The 13,865-nt window shown below is 35.3% G+C and overlaps 3 protein-coding genes across 6 annotated transcripts in view; 2 read left to right on the top strand and 1 right to left on the bottom strand.

Annotated features, from left to right (window-relative positions):
- c2cd2 (C2 calcium dependent domain containing 2) overlaps positions 1-8,035 on the top strand; it is a 43,345-nt gene extending 35,310 nt beyond the window's left edge. For both annotated transcript variants that reach the window (XM_087271016.1, XM_087271017.1), the window contains one exon: positions 3,569-8,035. In XM_087271016.1, coding sequence (XP_087127142.1) covers positions 3,569-3,798 — 230 coding nt within the window. In that variant the 3' untranslated portion in view covers positions 3,799-8,035. The remainder of the gene's footprint in view (positions 1-3,568) is intronic.
- mdh2 (malate dehydrogenase 2, NAD (mitochondrial)) overlaps positions 1-13,865 on the bottom strand; it is a 181,365-nt gene that overhangs the window by 84,827 nt on the left and 82,673 nt on the right. The gene's annotated exons all lie outside the window — the stretch shown is intronic.
- The window catches only part of prdm15 (PR domain containing 15), a 32,943-nt gene continuing 27,295 nt past the window's right edge, over positions 8,218-13,865 (top strand). For all 3 annotated transcript variants that reach the window (XR_015501311.1, XR_015501312.1, XM_087271012.1), the window contains exons 1-3: positions 8,218-8,282; positions 11,956-11,995; positions 12,896-12,989. Coding sequence is in view for 1 of the 3 variants with exons in the window: in XM_087271012.1 (XP_087127138.1) it covers positions 11,965-11,995; positions 12,896-12,989 (125 nt within the window). In the remaining 2 variants the exon portion in view is untranslated. The remainder of the gene's footprint in view (positions 8,283-11,955; positions 11,996-12,895; positions 12,990-13,865) is intronic.

Raw genomic sequence — 13,865 nt, 5'->3', positions numbered from 1 at the left:
CTGCCCTTAGTCAGTGTAAATTAATATCAGCTGCTTCAGTTCAACATTTACATTAACAGGATGATGAAGATGAAACCAGGGTGGACATTTCTGCAAGACAGTGATCCAAATAACAGTCAAGAGAACTCTCGAATACTTTCAGAGAAGTAGAATGGCCCAGCCAGTCACCTGACCTAAATCTAATAAAAAATACTAAAAAAAGATAAGATTTGATAGACCAGAAGCATCATTTTTACTCTCTGTTGAAGTCTGTGGAAAAAACTTTAAGCAATGAGAAATGCATGTGACTTCATTCCCTATATGAGAGACGTATTTAAACTGCAGTCAACAAAAAATGCCTTTTATATGAAGTATTAAATACATTTTAGTAGTTTAGCACTTTCTCCTTGTGTCATGTCATTGTTATTACACGTAACACATTTTTTCATTGTTTTATTTTATTTTTATGTTTGTATTGTTTGGGTTTTTACCAAAATCTGGTTCAATTTCATGTCAACTGCACCTTAAGAAATTGCTTGACATTGCAGCCTTAGTGTAAAATGCAATCAAACAAGTTAAACTTGATTTTTATCTGAGACTAATGGAGAGTCAACACATTTTCACACAGTCTGTGTGATTGTTTATTTCAAAGTAAAACCTTTCACAAGTATGTTAATTGGGTACTGCGGTGATACTAGCCAGAACAAAGTAGAAATCTGAATGCTGGGGTGTGGTATGTTTTTTTCTGTCTATTTTTTTTTTATCCTAAAACAGACGGTTCATTTGAGGCTGAAATTGGAATCATCGCTAGATTTTTAGCACCATCCACTTGTGTTCGGATTAACAAAAATGCATTTAAACCAGGCATAAATGTGGCCAATGTTAGTATTGTGCTTTGTGTTGTTTCTAATTTTCCTCTGATGCTGCCGTTATATTGCAGTGGCATCTTTCAAAGCTGAGAAAGGTGCACTGATGTGTTTGTGTCTCAATTCCACTGCCACATCCTCTGTGTCTTCATGGAGGTCAAAGAAGCTTATTTAATAATATTTCATTTTAACAGTTAGTGTTACGTTTAAAGGTGCAGTACGTAGGATTGACACCTAATGGCTGAATTAGGTATTGCAGTCCAAACTGGAAAAAAAATTAAATAGATTGGCAGGTTGCCAGATTAATGACACCAACATGAATAAAACATGCCTGATGATCTTGCTCTGTAAGCTGATCAGCTAATGTTTACTTTGTAATATTTACATGTTTTGCTAATTAAAAACCTAAATACGTGGGTTTCTATTACTCTGAATCCACAGCTCATTTCAGAGTCTGCTACGATTTTTCTGAAACCCTTTTTTTGGCTTCGTTCACATATATTAAGTCAGCATTCAAAATTTTAATGAAATAGACTTTTATTCTGACAAGGCAACCTGGTGCTCCAAAATATAATTAGTTAAACTGACAGTGGGTGGTGTTTAGACATATGCAGGTAATAATAATAATTCAATTTGTCACGATAATGAACATGAACAATATCGATATCATGGCCACTATAATTATTCACAACATTTTGGAGCACTTTTTAGGAATATTCTGATAGTTGTTCATTACAGCACTTGCTTGAATAAGTAGGAGGCCATTTATTTTCAAACATTGACATTTTCCCATTAATCTGGCCTTAAGAGTTCTGTCACATTCTGTGACTATTTATAGACCTTTTGTTCAGCTCTGTACAGTAAGGGACCATGTTAACATCAGTTAATTTAACTAAAGTCATTGCAACGACGCTACAAAAGCATTTATTAATCTTTGGTTATATAGTGTAGTTCATAAATAATAATTCAATTCTATGGATATAATGTAACACTATAATATAGCTATTTCTCACTGCTATTTTAATGTATTAACTACTCATGTAGCTGATCACCAATCTTACGGTTCGGATAGCACTACGGTTTTAAAGTCACGAATCAGACCATTTTTCGGGTCAGCGAATAAGTAGAGGAGACAGATGTCATTTGCTTTTCATTTAAACAAAAATATTACTGCAAAAACCATTGGTTTAAACAAACAGAACTTAGAACCTGTAATTTTGATAAAATATAAAAATCAAGAAAGAACCTGCTGAGAAAAAGTAAAATATTCAATACTAAATCTGTTGCTGATAATGCTAAATTATAGAAATCTAACATCTTGTACAACTGATCATATTTATTTTCAGTTAATGATTCAACAATTTACATATAACTTCATGTTTCATTATAGGTGGATCATTTTTAAAAACCTATTCAGTGACATAATGATGGTTGAAACAGTGAAACATTGATGGTTGTTTGTCGCCACCCATTGGTTACACAATGTAATTGCTACAAAATTCACCAGTGTCAAGTTCCATTAAACAGTGATTTTAATCATTACCATAAACATCAGTGTTTATATCTAAACTATTCTCCAAGTACTTCTGTGTTATTTAATTGTAACTAAATGAAATGTGTTAAAACTGAATCTCTCTTAATCTAAAAGCAGGATTAATAAACAACAAATCATTAATAGCATTTGTCATTCATGTTGCGCTGGTTTAAGTTGAGATCACAGTCTCTTAATAATTAATTGTGCGGCTGTACAATGAATGCATTAATGCAGGCTAAACAAACAGTGACAGAAAACACCTTTAATTAAGGTCCCACCTCAACGTTTTTCGTCATCATTATATTTTACGAGGAAGCTAAAATTCTTTCATACGCGGGATTTGAATGACGCGGGAGGCGATCTCTCTGCAATTGTTATAAATGTTGGATTAACATACAAGTTCAAAAAAGTGATTAATCCGCGGGTCACGTGCGTTCCGATCTGTGGGTTGTGATCCGTTACACCCCTAGTATTAACTAACGTTTAGTAATGAGACTTTACTATTATTATTTACTTTATTAATAATAAAGTACTATTATTTATTAGTACTTTATCATCTTTTACAATTTAATTTGTTTAAAGCATTTATTTACTCTGAACATGTGAACATAATAAAAAATACACCAATTTTTGGGGGTTATTATTCCTCAATATCGTGATAGTACCACGTATCGTATACTGTGATAAAAGCTTCCGCAATTAATCGCAACACAAAAAATTGATAACAAAGACATAGAATGTACCTTTTTAAAGGAGATTAACCATCTTAACCATAATTTTTTTCATATTTCCTCACTTTAATAACCGCAAACATCTTGTTTTTATGCTTTAGACAGGTCAAAAAACTTACATTTACTAATACTTTTCAATGGTCATGTCATTGGCCTATAAACATTTCCTGCTTGTTGTCAAACAATTTCATAACTGTAATGAGGAAATTTAATCATAACCTAATGTTGAAACAGCTATCATAACATTATTTATCAATATGTGGACCCTTTTGGATTCTCGAAAGCTATAGAAATTAAGTGTAAAACAGGAAATGGGTTAGGACCACTGTTATTATTTACATCCCTCAAAATGGTCTATAGCACCTTTAATCTGGGTTTGACCTCCAGGTTGGCACAGTGGAGTACATTTAATAGAGCTTTTGCTGATTATTTTTATCTCTCTTTGGCGCCCCCTGTAGGCAGCTTCCTTCACAAGAGTGCCAAGCTATTCTTCAGACGGAGGCATCAGCGAAAGGAGCCGGGCATGAGCCAGTCCCACAATGACCTCCAGTACCTGGAGCATCCCGAGGCGGCTGTGATGGGTGACAGGGAAAAGAGGACCGCCACCTTCAGGCGCATCATCAACCGCAAACTTCTCCCCAAGAGCAAGAGCAAAACCAACGGCATGCTGAAAGAACCGCCAACGTGAACTTCACATTACACAAGCCCGTCATCCAGACTAATAGCTTTCGAGCCTCTTCATATTTCTAACACGCTCCTACATTTTATGCAAGTCATCAGTACGTATTCGTCTTTTTGGGGTGTCCTTTGCCAAAACCTCCTCTGCGTAGCAACAATCACCGTCTTCCTCTCTCATCCACATTTCCAGAAACCCTTTAGTCAACCTGTGCATCTGTCCATCCCTACGATGGGATGTCATTGGCTAAACAGTCATACGTTTTGAACTTAATATGTGTGATTATATGCAAGAAAGTTTACAGAACAGCCTCCTAATAAGCACTGGCTCTCGTTCGTCGCTCTAAAAGGACTCTTATGCAAACAGCGATCGTCATGTACAAGATATACTTTGTGTTTGTGGCCTTCTAACCAAAGCAGGATTCGATCGTTCCATCTACCTTAGCTTTAACCCTCTGGAAAACCCCTCTGGTGGATCAGACAAGGGAATTCCATCGGTTTGATTTGCACTTCTTTTATATGCTCCGAACTCATTTTGCAGTGGTGGCGCAGTGCATTTTGCGGGATTTTGGATGCGAACGTGCTCTGTTATAACATGTGAAAGACCTCTCTGCCTTGATGTGAATTGAATATGTGAGTTTTCATACTGTGTGAGAGACAAATCTGGGAGAATAGTGACTTTTATTTGCCGAAATTTGTTTTAAGAACATTCTCTAACATACAGCAGGGAAAATAAGTATCAAACATGTCACATTTTTCCTGAAAATAATATTTCTAAAGGATCTGTTGATGTGGAATTGAAGCAGATTTTGGTAAAAACCTAAACAATGTCCACCCTGGTTTCATCTTCATGATCCTGCTAATGTAGATGTTGGACTGAAGCCGCTGATATTGATTTACAATGATGATGGGCAGTGGGTTGCTGAAGAACTACTGAGGGCGTACTCACACTATGTGTAGTTGCTTTGAACAGGGCCAAAGCACGCTTGTCCCCCCTTCCATCTCCACCGGCGGCTCGCATTCACATTACATTTGGGCCTGGGCACGCTTACGTCATCGATGATGCGCTGTTCAGTAAGCGCTTCCCATCAGCACAGTGGAGATTTCTTAAGTTATGTCAGTTTGGTCGATTGATATGCAGTGACACGGTGAAATATGTCGCCGAACAGATCAGCCACTGTTGACGCTCATAAACAATCATAAAGTCCTCGTGCTGCAGGAATTAGGAGGTTTGCTGAAGGTGCAGCGGTCGTGCAGTGAGGGGTTTGCGTCTTTAATAAACTATGACAGTTTGCGTTCATTAAACAGTAAGGATGATTAATAAATCCACATCAGACAGTCCCTTAAAAGTCACGTCTTGCTTTCAGTTTCGGGATCAAGCACACAAGCGTACCGCGCCAAAACCCAAGTGAACCGTGCTCCGGCACACCTCTTCCAACCGGGACAGGGCCGGCCAAGTGAACCATGCCTGAGCTCGTTTCAGAGCACTCGCACTTCTCAAACAACCCGGGAAACGGGCATAGTGTGAGTAGGCCCTGAGAGATTTCAGCTGCTGTCTGGGCGTTCACTGCCTTTCCACACCTTCCTTTCCTCATGTGTTCAATGTGTTTTTCTCCGAGTCATTTCATGTATTTACACATAACTTAATTTGTAAACAAATTAGTTTGTTTCATTTGCAAATATCTTATTTGGTTGTTACAAATCATAGATATCGCCTACAATATCGATGTCGCCTTCGCTGTTGTTGTCTATTGGAAGGAATGCGTCAATACAGCTGCCATTTTAGTACAGGGTAGAGCTCATTTGAAATGAATGTGGGACCGTGTGGGAAGGTGTAGTGGAGGACTGACCACCCAGAACCAGAGATTTTGACAAATATATACAAATATCTATGATCGAGATTTTTGCCGGTGGTCAAAAATTATAATTCATCTATCATCAATATCCCTGCGTCTCAATTTGCTCATAATTTCTGATCTAAATGCTGTATAACATTTGTAATATTCTATACTTTAGGGTTGACAGTTTGCACATTGAGGTGCAGGCACTGTTATCTTATCAGGCATCCTTATAAGTTGCTTCAAAAACTAGCCGCTTCTTCACTTTACCAACAATAATGCAAATTTCTGGCACCGCAACATCTTCTTGTCATATTTCATTTACATTATTTGCTGATTTAATTTAACAAAACTAGCATAAGCCTGGTATTTAGTGCAAGTTGGTGCTACTTTGCCTTATGGTGAATCCATTAACTGTATTATCATCAGTAACGTTACTTGTTTAGCACAAAAGTTTGTAACATACAAAAACAAAATTGTTAAAAAACAAAATATTCTGCCTTTATGCTTTGTTTTCATTGTTTGCTCGTTGCTACACCCGTACACAGCACAGAAGTCCAACATCTTCAGATTGGCTTTAGTCTTGACTAAGTGCGGTTGAATGACATTTGTCCTGGAAGCACTGTACAAATATGGCCGTGGTATTGACACATACTCCGTATGTGATATCTTCAACAGCACCTTTAGAAACATGTTTTCTGAGCAAAATTACATGTTTAATACTTATTTTCCCTGCTGTATAACGTTAATATAAATGTTTAAGAATGTTCTAGTCTGGCACTGATATGTTTGCTTTAAAAAAGGTGTGGTTCAGCGTTTACCCTTTAATTACATAATACACAAAAAAAAGATGGGGAAAACATTGATTATATATATTTTTTATTTAATATTTAGATTTTAAGCATACATCATTGTCTAATTATATAAAGAGAACGTGTTTTTCTCTCTTAGTTTTCCCACGGTGCCACACGTTTAAAAAAAAAAAAAGTGAGTTGCACCTAAGCTTTTAACACTAAGCAAGGGCATTCCCCCTCCCCCTAATTGAGAAATGTTAGAATACATGCGTGTTTGGTATTGTTTGTTTCGGAGTTATTATTTTAAGCGTGCTGTTTTTCTTTCCCATATACTCTTAAGCCACGTGAAATGTTGGCAGTGAATGCCAACCCGTTTTTGTTTTGGACCTCAACTGTTTGAGCCTGTGTGAAGAACTGCAGTGGATTTGCGCTTTGGGAGATTCAATAACAGGCTCCGCTTGACATTTACTTGAACTCGAGCTGCATATGTAGAAGAAACCTGAATGCCTGTCCATTCTGAATGTTGCCAGAAAGAAACCTCAGCAGTCTGGCTTGTCAAATTTGTATTTGGGGAGGACTACTGTTTTGTTTTTAGTGTAGGTTGTGTTGTACATCTTGCCTGTTAACACATCATCAAGTTGTATTTCCAGTGAAATGAAAGGAGACACGTGAAGATTTTGTATTTTATTTTTTGTCCTGCTTAAGTGGCCGTTCCAGCCATTTAAATGAAATCACACACATCAGTCCTCATATCATCATTGTAACCATATGCATTGCAGAACTCCTTGTTAACCTGATTCATCTGTGCTTTCTATTGGATGTATTGAACGCCCTTAGGAATTGCCGTTGTTGCGAATGATTATTGTATCCATGAAAGCTCACCGTAACATATATACCTGCAATATTAAGATCACACATATCCAGTAAGAACTAAGAGCTGTTCAGTTTTTGTAGTCTTAAAAAGCGATGGGGATGTTAAGAATAGTGGTTTACAATTAAATTAGAAAAAAAAATAATGTCTGTTTATTTATAGCACAAATTATACGTAGACACATTGCTGTGCTTGCTAATGGTTCATTTGTTGCTATGTAAAGGCTACAGCTACCACACAGATGCTAGCTTTTCTGCAGTTTTTAATGAACAATTAGCTTTTAAAATTTGAGATTGTGTTTAAAAAGTCAAATAACATTACATTTTGAGACCATTTCAATGTGGTCATGTCATTGGCCCATTAACATTTCCTGCTTGTTATCAAACTATTTAATTTCAACTGTAACAAGAGGCAATTCAATGATAACTTAATGTTAAAACAGCTATCATAATATTGTTTATCAATATGTGGCCCTTTTTGGATTCTTGGAAGCTAAGATACTAAAAATGTAAAACAGGAAATACGTTGGGACCATTGTTTTTGTTTACATCCCTCAAAAGGAATACTCTGAGGGAACCTGTAAGTTAGCATCATGTTTAGCCTACAAATTGACGTCATGACTGAACAGCTCTATTAAAATAACGTGACAAAGACCTTTAATGTCAGAAGAATATCAATGTATGCTATGCAGGAATTCTGTTTGTTAGCATACCTTTACTGGTTTGAGCAATAAACCCTGAACGAACACCTTTTTGTCTTATTCGACTTTTTTAATGTGTGTGTGTTGCTTTTGTATTTGTGTTAAAGTCAACAACTAATAGTCAGTTGGAAGTAATATTCGGGAAAATCGCTTAGAGCGTGTGTAGAGAAAGAGAGAAAACTACACCTCCCATAATGCCCTATCACGGGTCTTATTTCCGGTCCTGCGCGGTTTCTGGAGCGGATTGGAACCCGGAGTCAGGATTCACTAAATGTGTAGACGTTTGGAAAACAGGTAATGACTTTACGCTGAACTTGTGAAGCATTTATATTCAAACGCATCGCGCGAAATGTGCTCGTGCTCTTCATTAAAAGCTGCAGGAGCCGCTAAAAGTGTGAGTTTCTCGCGCTTTTCGCTTTCAAACGCTCTGGCTCCAGATGAGCTTCAGCGTCTCCATTCCATCCGCCATGCCGATTGTTCTTTGTTACATTTGCATTGCTGAAAGAGAGCGAGCGCAGCCTGAGATCGGAGTTAAAACCCGGCTACAGTTTGAAATCTTCCCAAATCACGGATTCTGTCCGCATTGTGCTGTTTCCCCCGACTGCTTTCCGGCGTTTCATCCGCGGACAGCTCCCCGTTCTGCGTTGTTAAAGAGCGTCATGTGTTGTGATTGTTGTGCTGAGGAGCATCAACTAAATCTGTTGCATTGTCTGAATGAGCACAAAGTTGCATTTATAGGTGTTTTACACTGTGTGTGCATTCATCATTCACTAGATATTATCAAAACGAAAGCAATATTATTTAGTATACAAATGTTTCCACACGTTTTAGACCGTTTTACTTCAGAGTTTACAACTATTTTTTAAAATATATCATAGAAACTGTTTGTATTATAAATAGCTGAATACACCTTAACGTTTTGCACATCCACATCACATGTTTGAAAATTGAATATGTTAGTATATCCTCAAATTTGTCTTATGTTTATAAAAAAAGTACTTTAACAATTGAGCAATTCCAGTGTTATGTGATATTTGAAGTAAAAACTCAAAACAAATCCACAGAGAGAGTATATGTTAACATATTGAAGCATCTGATTATATTTTTTAAAACAACTAGCCACAGAGTTGTGGGATCAGAAAAATATCAACCTGTAAACATTTTTTACACTTTAAATGAGGAAAATAAACATGTGTTATGGAGGTGACCTAAAAAAGCATGCAAGTTTACAGTATACAACATACTTTGTAGAAATTCTGTAAAATAAACTGCACAAATCAAAATAAACGATGATAATCAAAAGGAGAAGCGTTGGCTCACTATAGAACAAAGATGATTGATATATTTTTATTTAACATTTTTGTATTTATGAGCAAAAAGCTTGGTTATGGATGTGACATCTCTCCGTTATGGATGTTACAGATGTAAAATTGCCAATTGTCTGACTTTGGTCGATCAAATATAATTGTTTGAGAATATTGACAGAGACATGTTTTAATATTTTTACAGTCTTTTAAAGTACAAACCTATTAAAAAAAAACCTAGAGTTGCGTTATTTTGGTAAAAATGTAATTGTTTTCATGGCAAGGTTAACCTTTGCATGACATTACTCAATTTGTAGATGATCACATCATGGTAAAGTTTTATATCAGCACATTCAGGCTTTCACCCTCTTAATATAATTTCAGAAAAGTGTTCTTTGCAAATTATAAATTGGGAAATTATATTAGCATGCAAGGACTAGCATAGTACAACATTGTTCACGGTCAATTAAATAGTGCTAATGTTGTTTTTAAGTCATACTTGCATGCGATTTTAGACCGAGTATTTATAGTAGGGTGTCGCAAATGGCCACTGTTCAAAAATGAATGAATGTGAGAATATAAAACCAACTTTACCACAATGATGATCACCAGGTTTCTTTTTTTATTGTTGGTTAATAAATCAGTATATTTTGCAAAAGCAAATAGCGTAACATGAATACAGAGTATTTTTTGTTGTGTTTCGCTTTGAATTCATTCATGTGTTTTTTGTTTTTTATTTTAATCTTTTATTGGTGTTTAACAAGACAATACATCATAGTATACAATACAACATAGGGAAAATTACAGATTGTTTTATTTTTCTTATTTTTCCACTAACCCCTCAAAATAAAATACATAAATGTATGAATTATAAACAAACATATCCTCTGAAAGAAAATAATAAATTATTTAAAATTAAAATAACTTTTAAAAAATGAGCAAATTTAACTCATGTGTTTAAAAATTAAGTGTAAAGGGTATACAACCATAATTTAAAAAAAAAAATTGTAAAATGCAATATTCATTCATTTTCCTTCGGCTTAGTCCCTTTATTCATCAGGGGTCGCCAAAGTGGAATGAACCACCAACTTATCCAGCATATGTTTTACACAGCGTATGCCCTTCCAGCTGCATCCCAGTACTGGGTTGCAGTTAGACGCATTAACAGTTGTACCATTGATAGTTATACAAACACACTAGTCACAGATATACTATACAAACTATTCACACACACACTCATACGGGGAAACCGGAGGAAACCCACACTAACTCGGTTAGAACATGCAAACTCCCCACAGAAATGCCAATTGACCCAGTCGGGACTCGAACCAGTGACCTTCTTGCTGTGAGACGACAGTGGTAACCACTGAGCCACCGTGTCGCCTGATAAATAAAATTTTTGTATATTTATTCTCTCATATCTTTTGGGACAAAGCGATAAGTCTTGATCCATCCAGCTTTGATTTCAAAAGACTGAAATGCACATTTTTTTTAACTCTGTCATGAAACCCTCAAGTATTAGTAATTTACCTGTTTATTGTAGACTGTTTCAAATCTGTTTCATTTGGAAACTCTATAACCTTTTCTCTTTTATTTTCCCCCTGTTCAAACTTTTTGAAGTGTGATGCAGCCATCGAATCAAAATTTGCTCACAGTTTACAAAATACATTCAAATTTGCCAGCAAAAACCATGTCGATGGGCTCTATGCACAGCTAGAGTTTTTCAGCCAATGATAAACTTCTGGTGAAAGCTTAATGTGATTATTTTCAATATCATAAGGTTCATATTACAGCATCAGTGTTGTAATGTAATTAAAATACATTCAGTTTAATAGACTTAAGCATTCGTTTAGTTGTTCAAGCATAAAACTTCAATTCAATTCAATTCAGCTTTATTTGTATAGCGCTTTTACAATGTAGATTGTGTCAAAGCAGCTTCACATAAATGGTCATAGTAACTGGAACAGTGTGGTTCAGTAACTGGAACAGTGTAGTTCAGTTTTTAATGTTTAAGTTCAGTTCAGTTTAGCTCAGTTCAGTGTGATTTAATCATTACTGAGAGTTCAAACACTGAAGAGCCAATTCATCGATGCGTAGCTCTACCAATCCTGAACCATGCGAGGCAGTGGCGACAGCGGAGAGGGAAAAAAAACTTCACCTGATGGGAGTGAAGAAAAAAAAAAAAAAAAAAAAAAAAAAAAAAAAACGAGATGAAAGATCATCAGGAGCAGCAGGCAAAGGGGCAAATCTGTCATATTTTAAAGACATGGTGGGAGAAATGGAATTAAATGCAGTGCTTCTTGTCTGTTCTGAGACCCACTTTATATTGTATATCTATCAGGCAGTAAAGATTGCTGATTTTTAAAGAAATCAGATCTTAAACATGGCGATTTTGAAATTGAAAGACAGTTCACAGGAAGCGCTGAGGCTGGCTGGCTGAAATTAAAAGTCTGTGTGTATATAGCCCATTAAATAAAAGGTAAAGAGAATGAACACATCACAGACTTTTTTTACTTGACCTAATCTGCTTTTAATTGCTAAATAAAATAATTATTACATACTCTTTTGTACTTCGCAAAAGAACAACATGCAACAAATCACTTCAATGGTTTAACTGTTCAGTGCTATAAATCTAATGTCAGTATTTTGTGCACCATCTCTAGGGTGTCAGGATGGCCGAGCAGACACCAGATGAGTTTATTTGTAAGTGCACAACTATAATCTCACTTGTTTATGAATATGCATGCAGCAGCATTGTATTCTCATTGTTCGAGGGAAAGTTCACCTAAACATCTTGTCATGAGTTCTGTCATTATTTGCTCAAACTCCCATTTGTTTCAAACATTTATGAGTTTTTTCTTCTGTTTTTTTTTATTATAATTTTTGCAGACAGAAAAACAAAGAACAGACAGACAAACCCATCATGAAACAATAACCTGTGCAAAATGTAAAATAAAGCAAGAAACAAGAGAAGATGGCACCATACAAAACATATATGACCTACAAAAAGACGCAGCAATTGATGTAGAGAGAAAGAAAAATTACAAATCAAGTTTTTTCTTCTGTTAACCGTTAAAGAAGATATTTTGAAAAGTGTTGGAAACCCGGCAGCCATTGACTTTCAGTTCATAGTTCCATACTTCTTTGATCATGTACACATTGATATCACCTATATACTATATAACTGCAGGTTAACTATGTTTTAACTTCAACTGTTAAAAACTGTTATTACTAGTTAATTAAAGTTATAAGTAACTAATAACAATATTTGTCATTAACCAATTAATGTTGATTGTTATGCAATGTTGAGCGTCTTTTGTAAAGCTGCTTTGAAACTATAATTATTGTGAAAAATACTATACAAATAAACTTGATTTGAATTAAATAGTACTTATTTGTTCCTACTATGGATGCTTATGGCTATTAATTTTCAACATTATTCAAGATATTGTGTTTAATTGCAGACACACAAACAGGTTTGAAGCAAGTGAAGAGTGAGGAAATGATGACAGAATTTAAGTTTTTGAGTGAACTGTTCCTTTAAGTATTTAGCAGTGTCTTTGTTTGATGGCATAATTTCTCATGTGACTGTCGTTGCTGCAGGGTGTGAGGACTGTGGGCAGTATCATGACTCTGAGTGTCCTGAACTGGGGCCTGTCATCACAGTGAGGGACTCGTTTGTTTTGAGTCGGGCACGGTGAGTGGCCATCCGTGGCTTTTGGGCTATTGCCTTCTGAGTGGGTCTTGGCACAGCAGTGACCACAATTAGATGGCTATATGTTCTGTTTTCAAAGGCCAGATATTGTATCTGTCATATGTTTGAGGATAGTGTATTTGTATGACTGTGTGTTACAAACACACTGTCATTTGTATTACTTTGCATCTGATAAATGACTAAATGTAAAAGTGCTTGCATTTTTTAAACATTTTATTACAAAATTCTATTATGACAATAGCAGTGTCTACAGTGAGCTTATATATATATATATATATATATTAGAATTATTAGCCCTCCTGAATTATTAGACCCCCTGTATGTTTGTTTTCCCAATTTCTGATCTTTTACAACACATTTCTAAACATAATAGTTTTAATAACTCATTTCTAATAACTGATCTTTGCCATGATGACAGTAAATAATATTTTACTAGATATTTTTCAAGACACTAGTATTCAGCTTAAAGTGACATTTAAAGGCTTAACTAGATTAATTAGGTTAATTGGGCAAGTTGGGGTAATTGGGCAAGTCATTGTTTAACGATAGTTTGGTCTGTGGACAATTAAATAAAATATTGCTTAAGGGAGCTAATAATTTTGACTTTAAAACGGTTTTAAAAAATTGAAAACTCCTTTTATTCTTGGCAAAATAAAATACATTAGACTTTCGTCAGGAGAAAAAATATTATAGGAAATACTGTGAAAAATTCTTTGCTCGGTTGAACATCATTTGGGAAATACATGGAAAAAAAAATACAGGAGGGCGAATAAATTTGACTTTAATTACTGTGTATATATATATATATATATATATATATATATATATATATATATATATATATATATATATATATAT

This window comes from Danio rerio, chromosome 10 (assembly GCF_052040795.2).
Source record: "Danio rerio strain M-AB ecotype USA chromosome 10, GRCz13ab, whole genome shotgun sequence".
Classification (NCBI taxonomy): Eukaryota; Metazoa; Chordata; class Actinopteri; order Cypriniformes; family Danionidae; genus Danio; species Danio rerio.
Note: the sequence above shows the minus strand (reverse complement) of the source record. Positions and strands in the feature narration are given on the sequence as shown.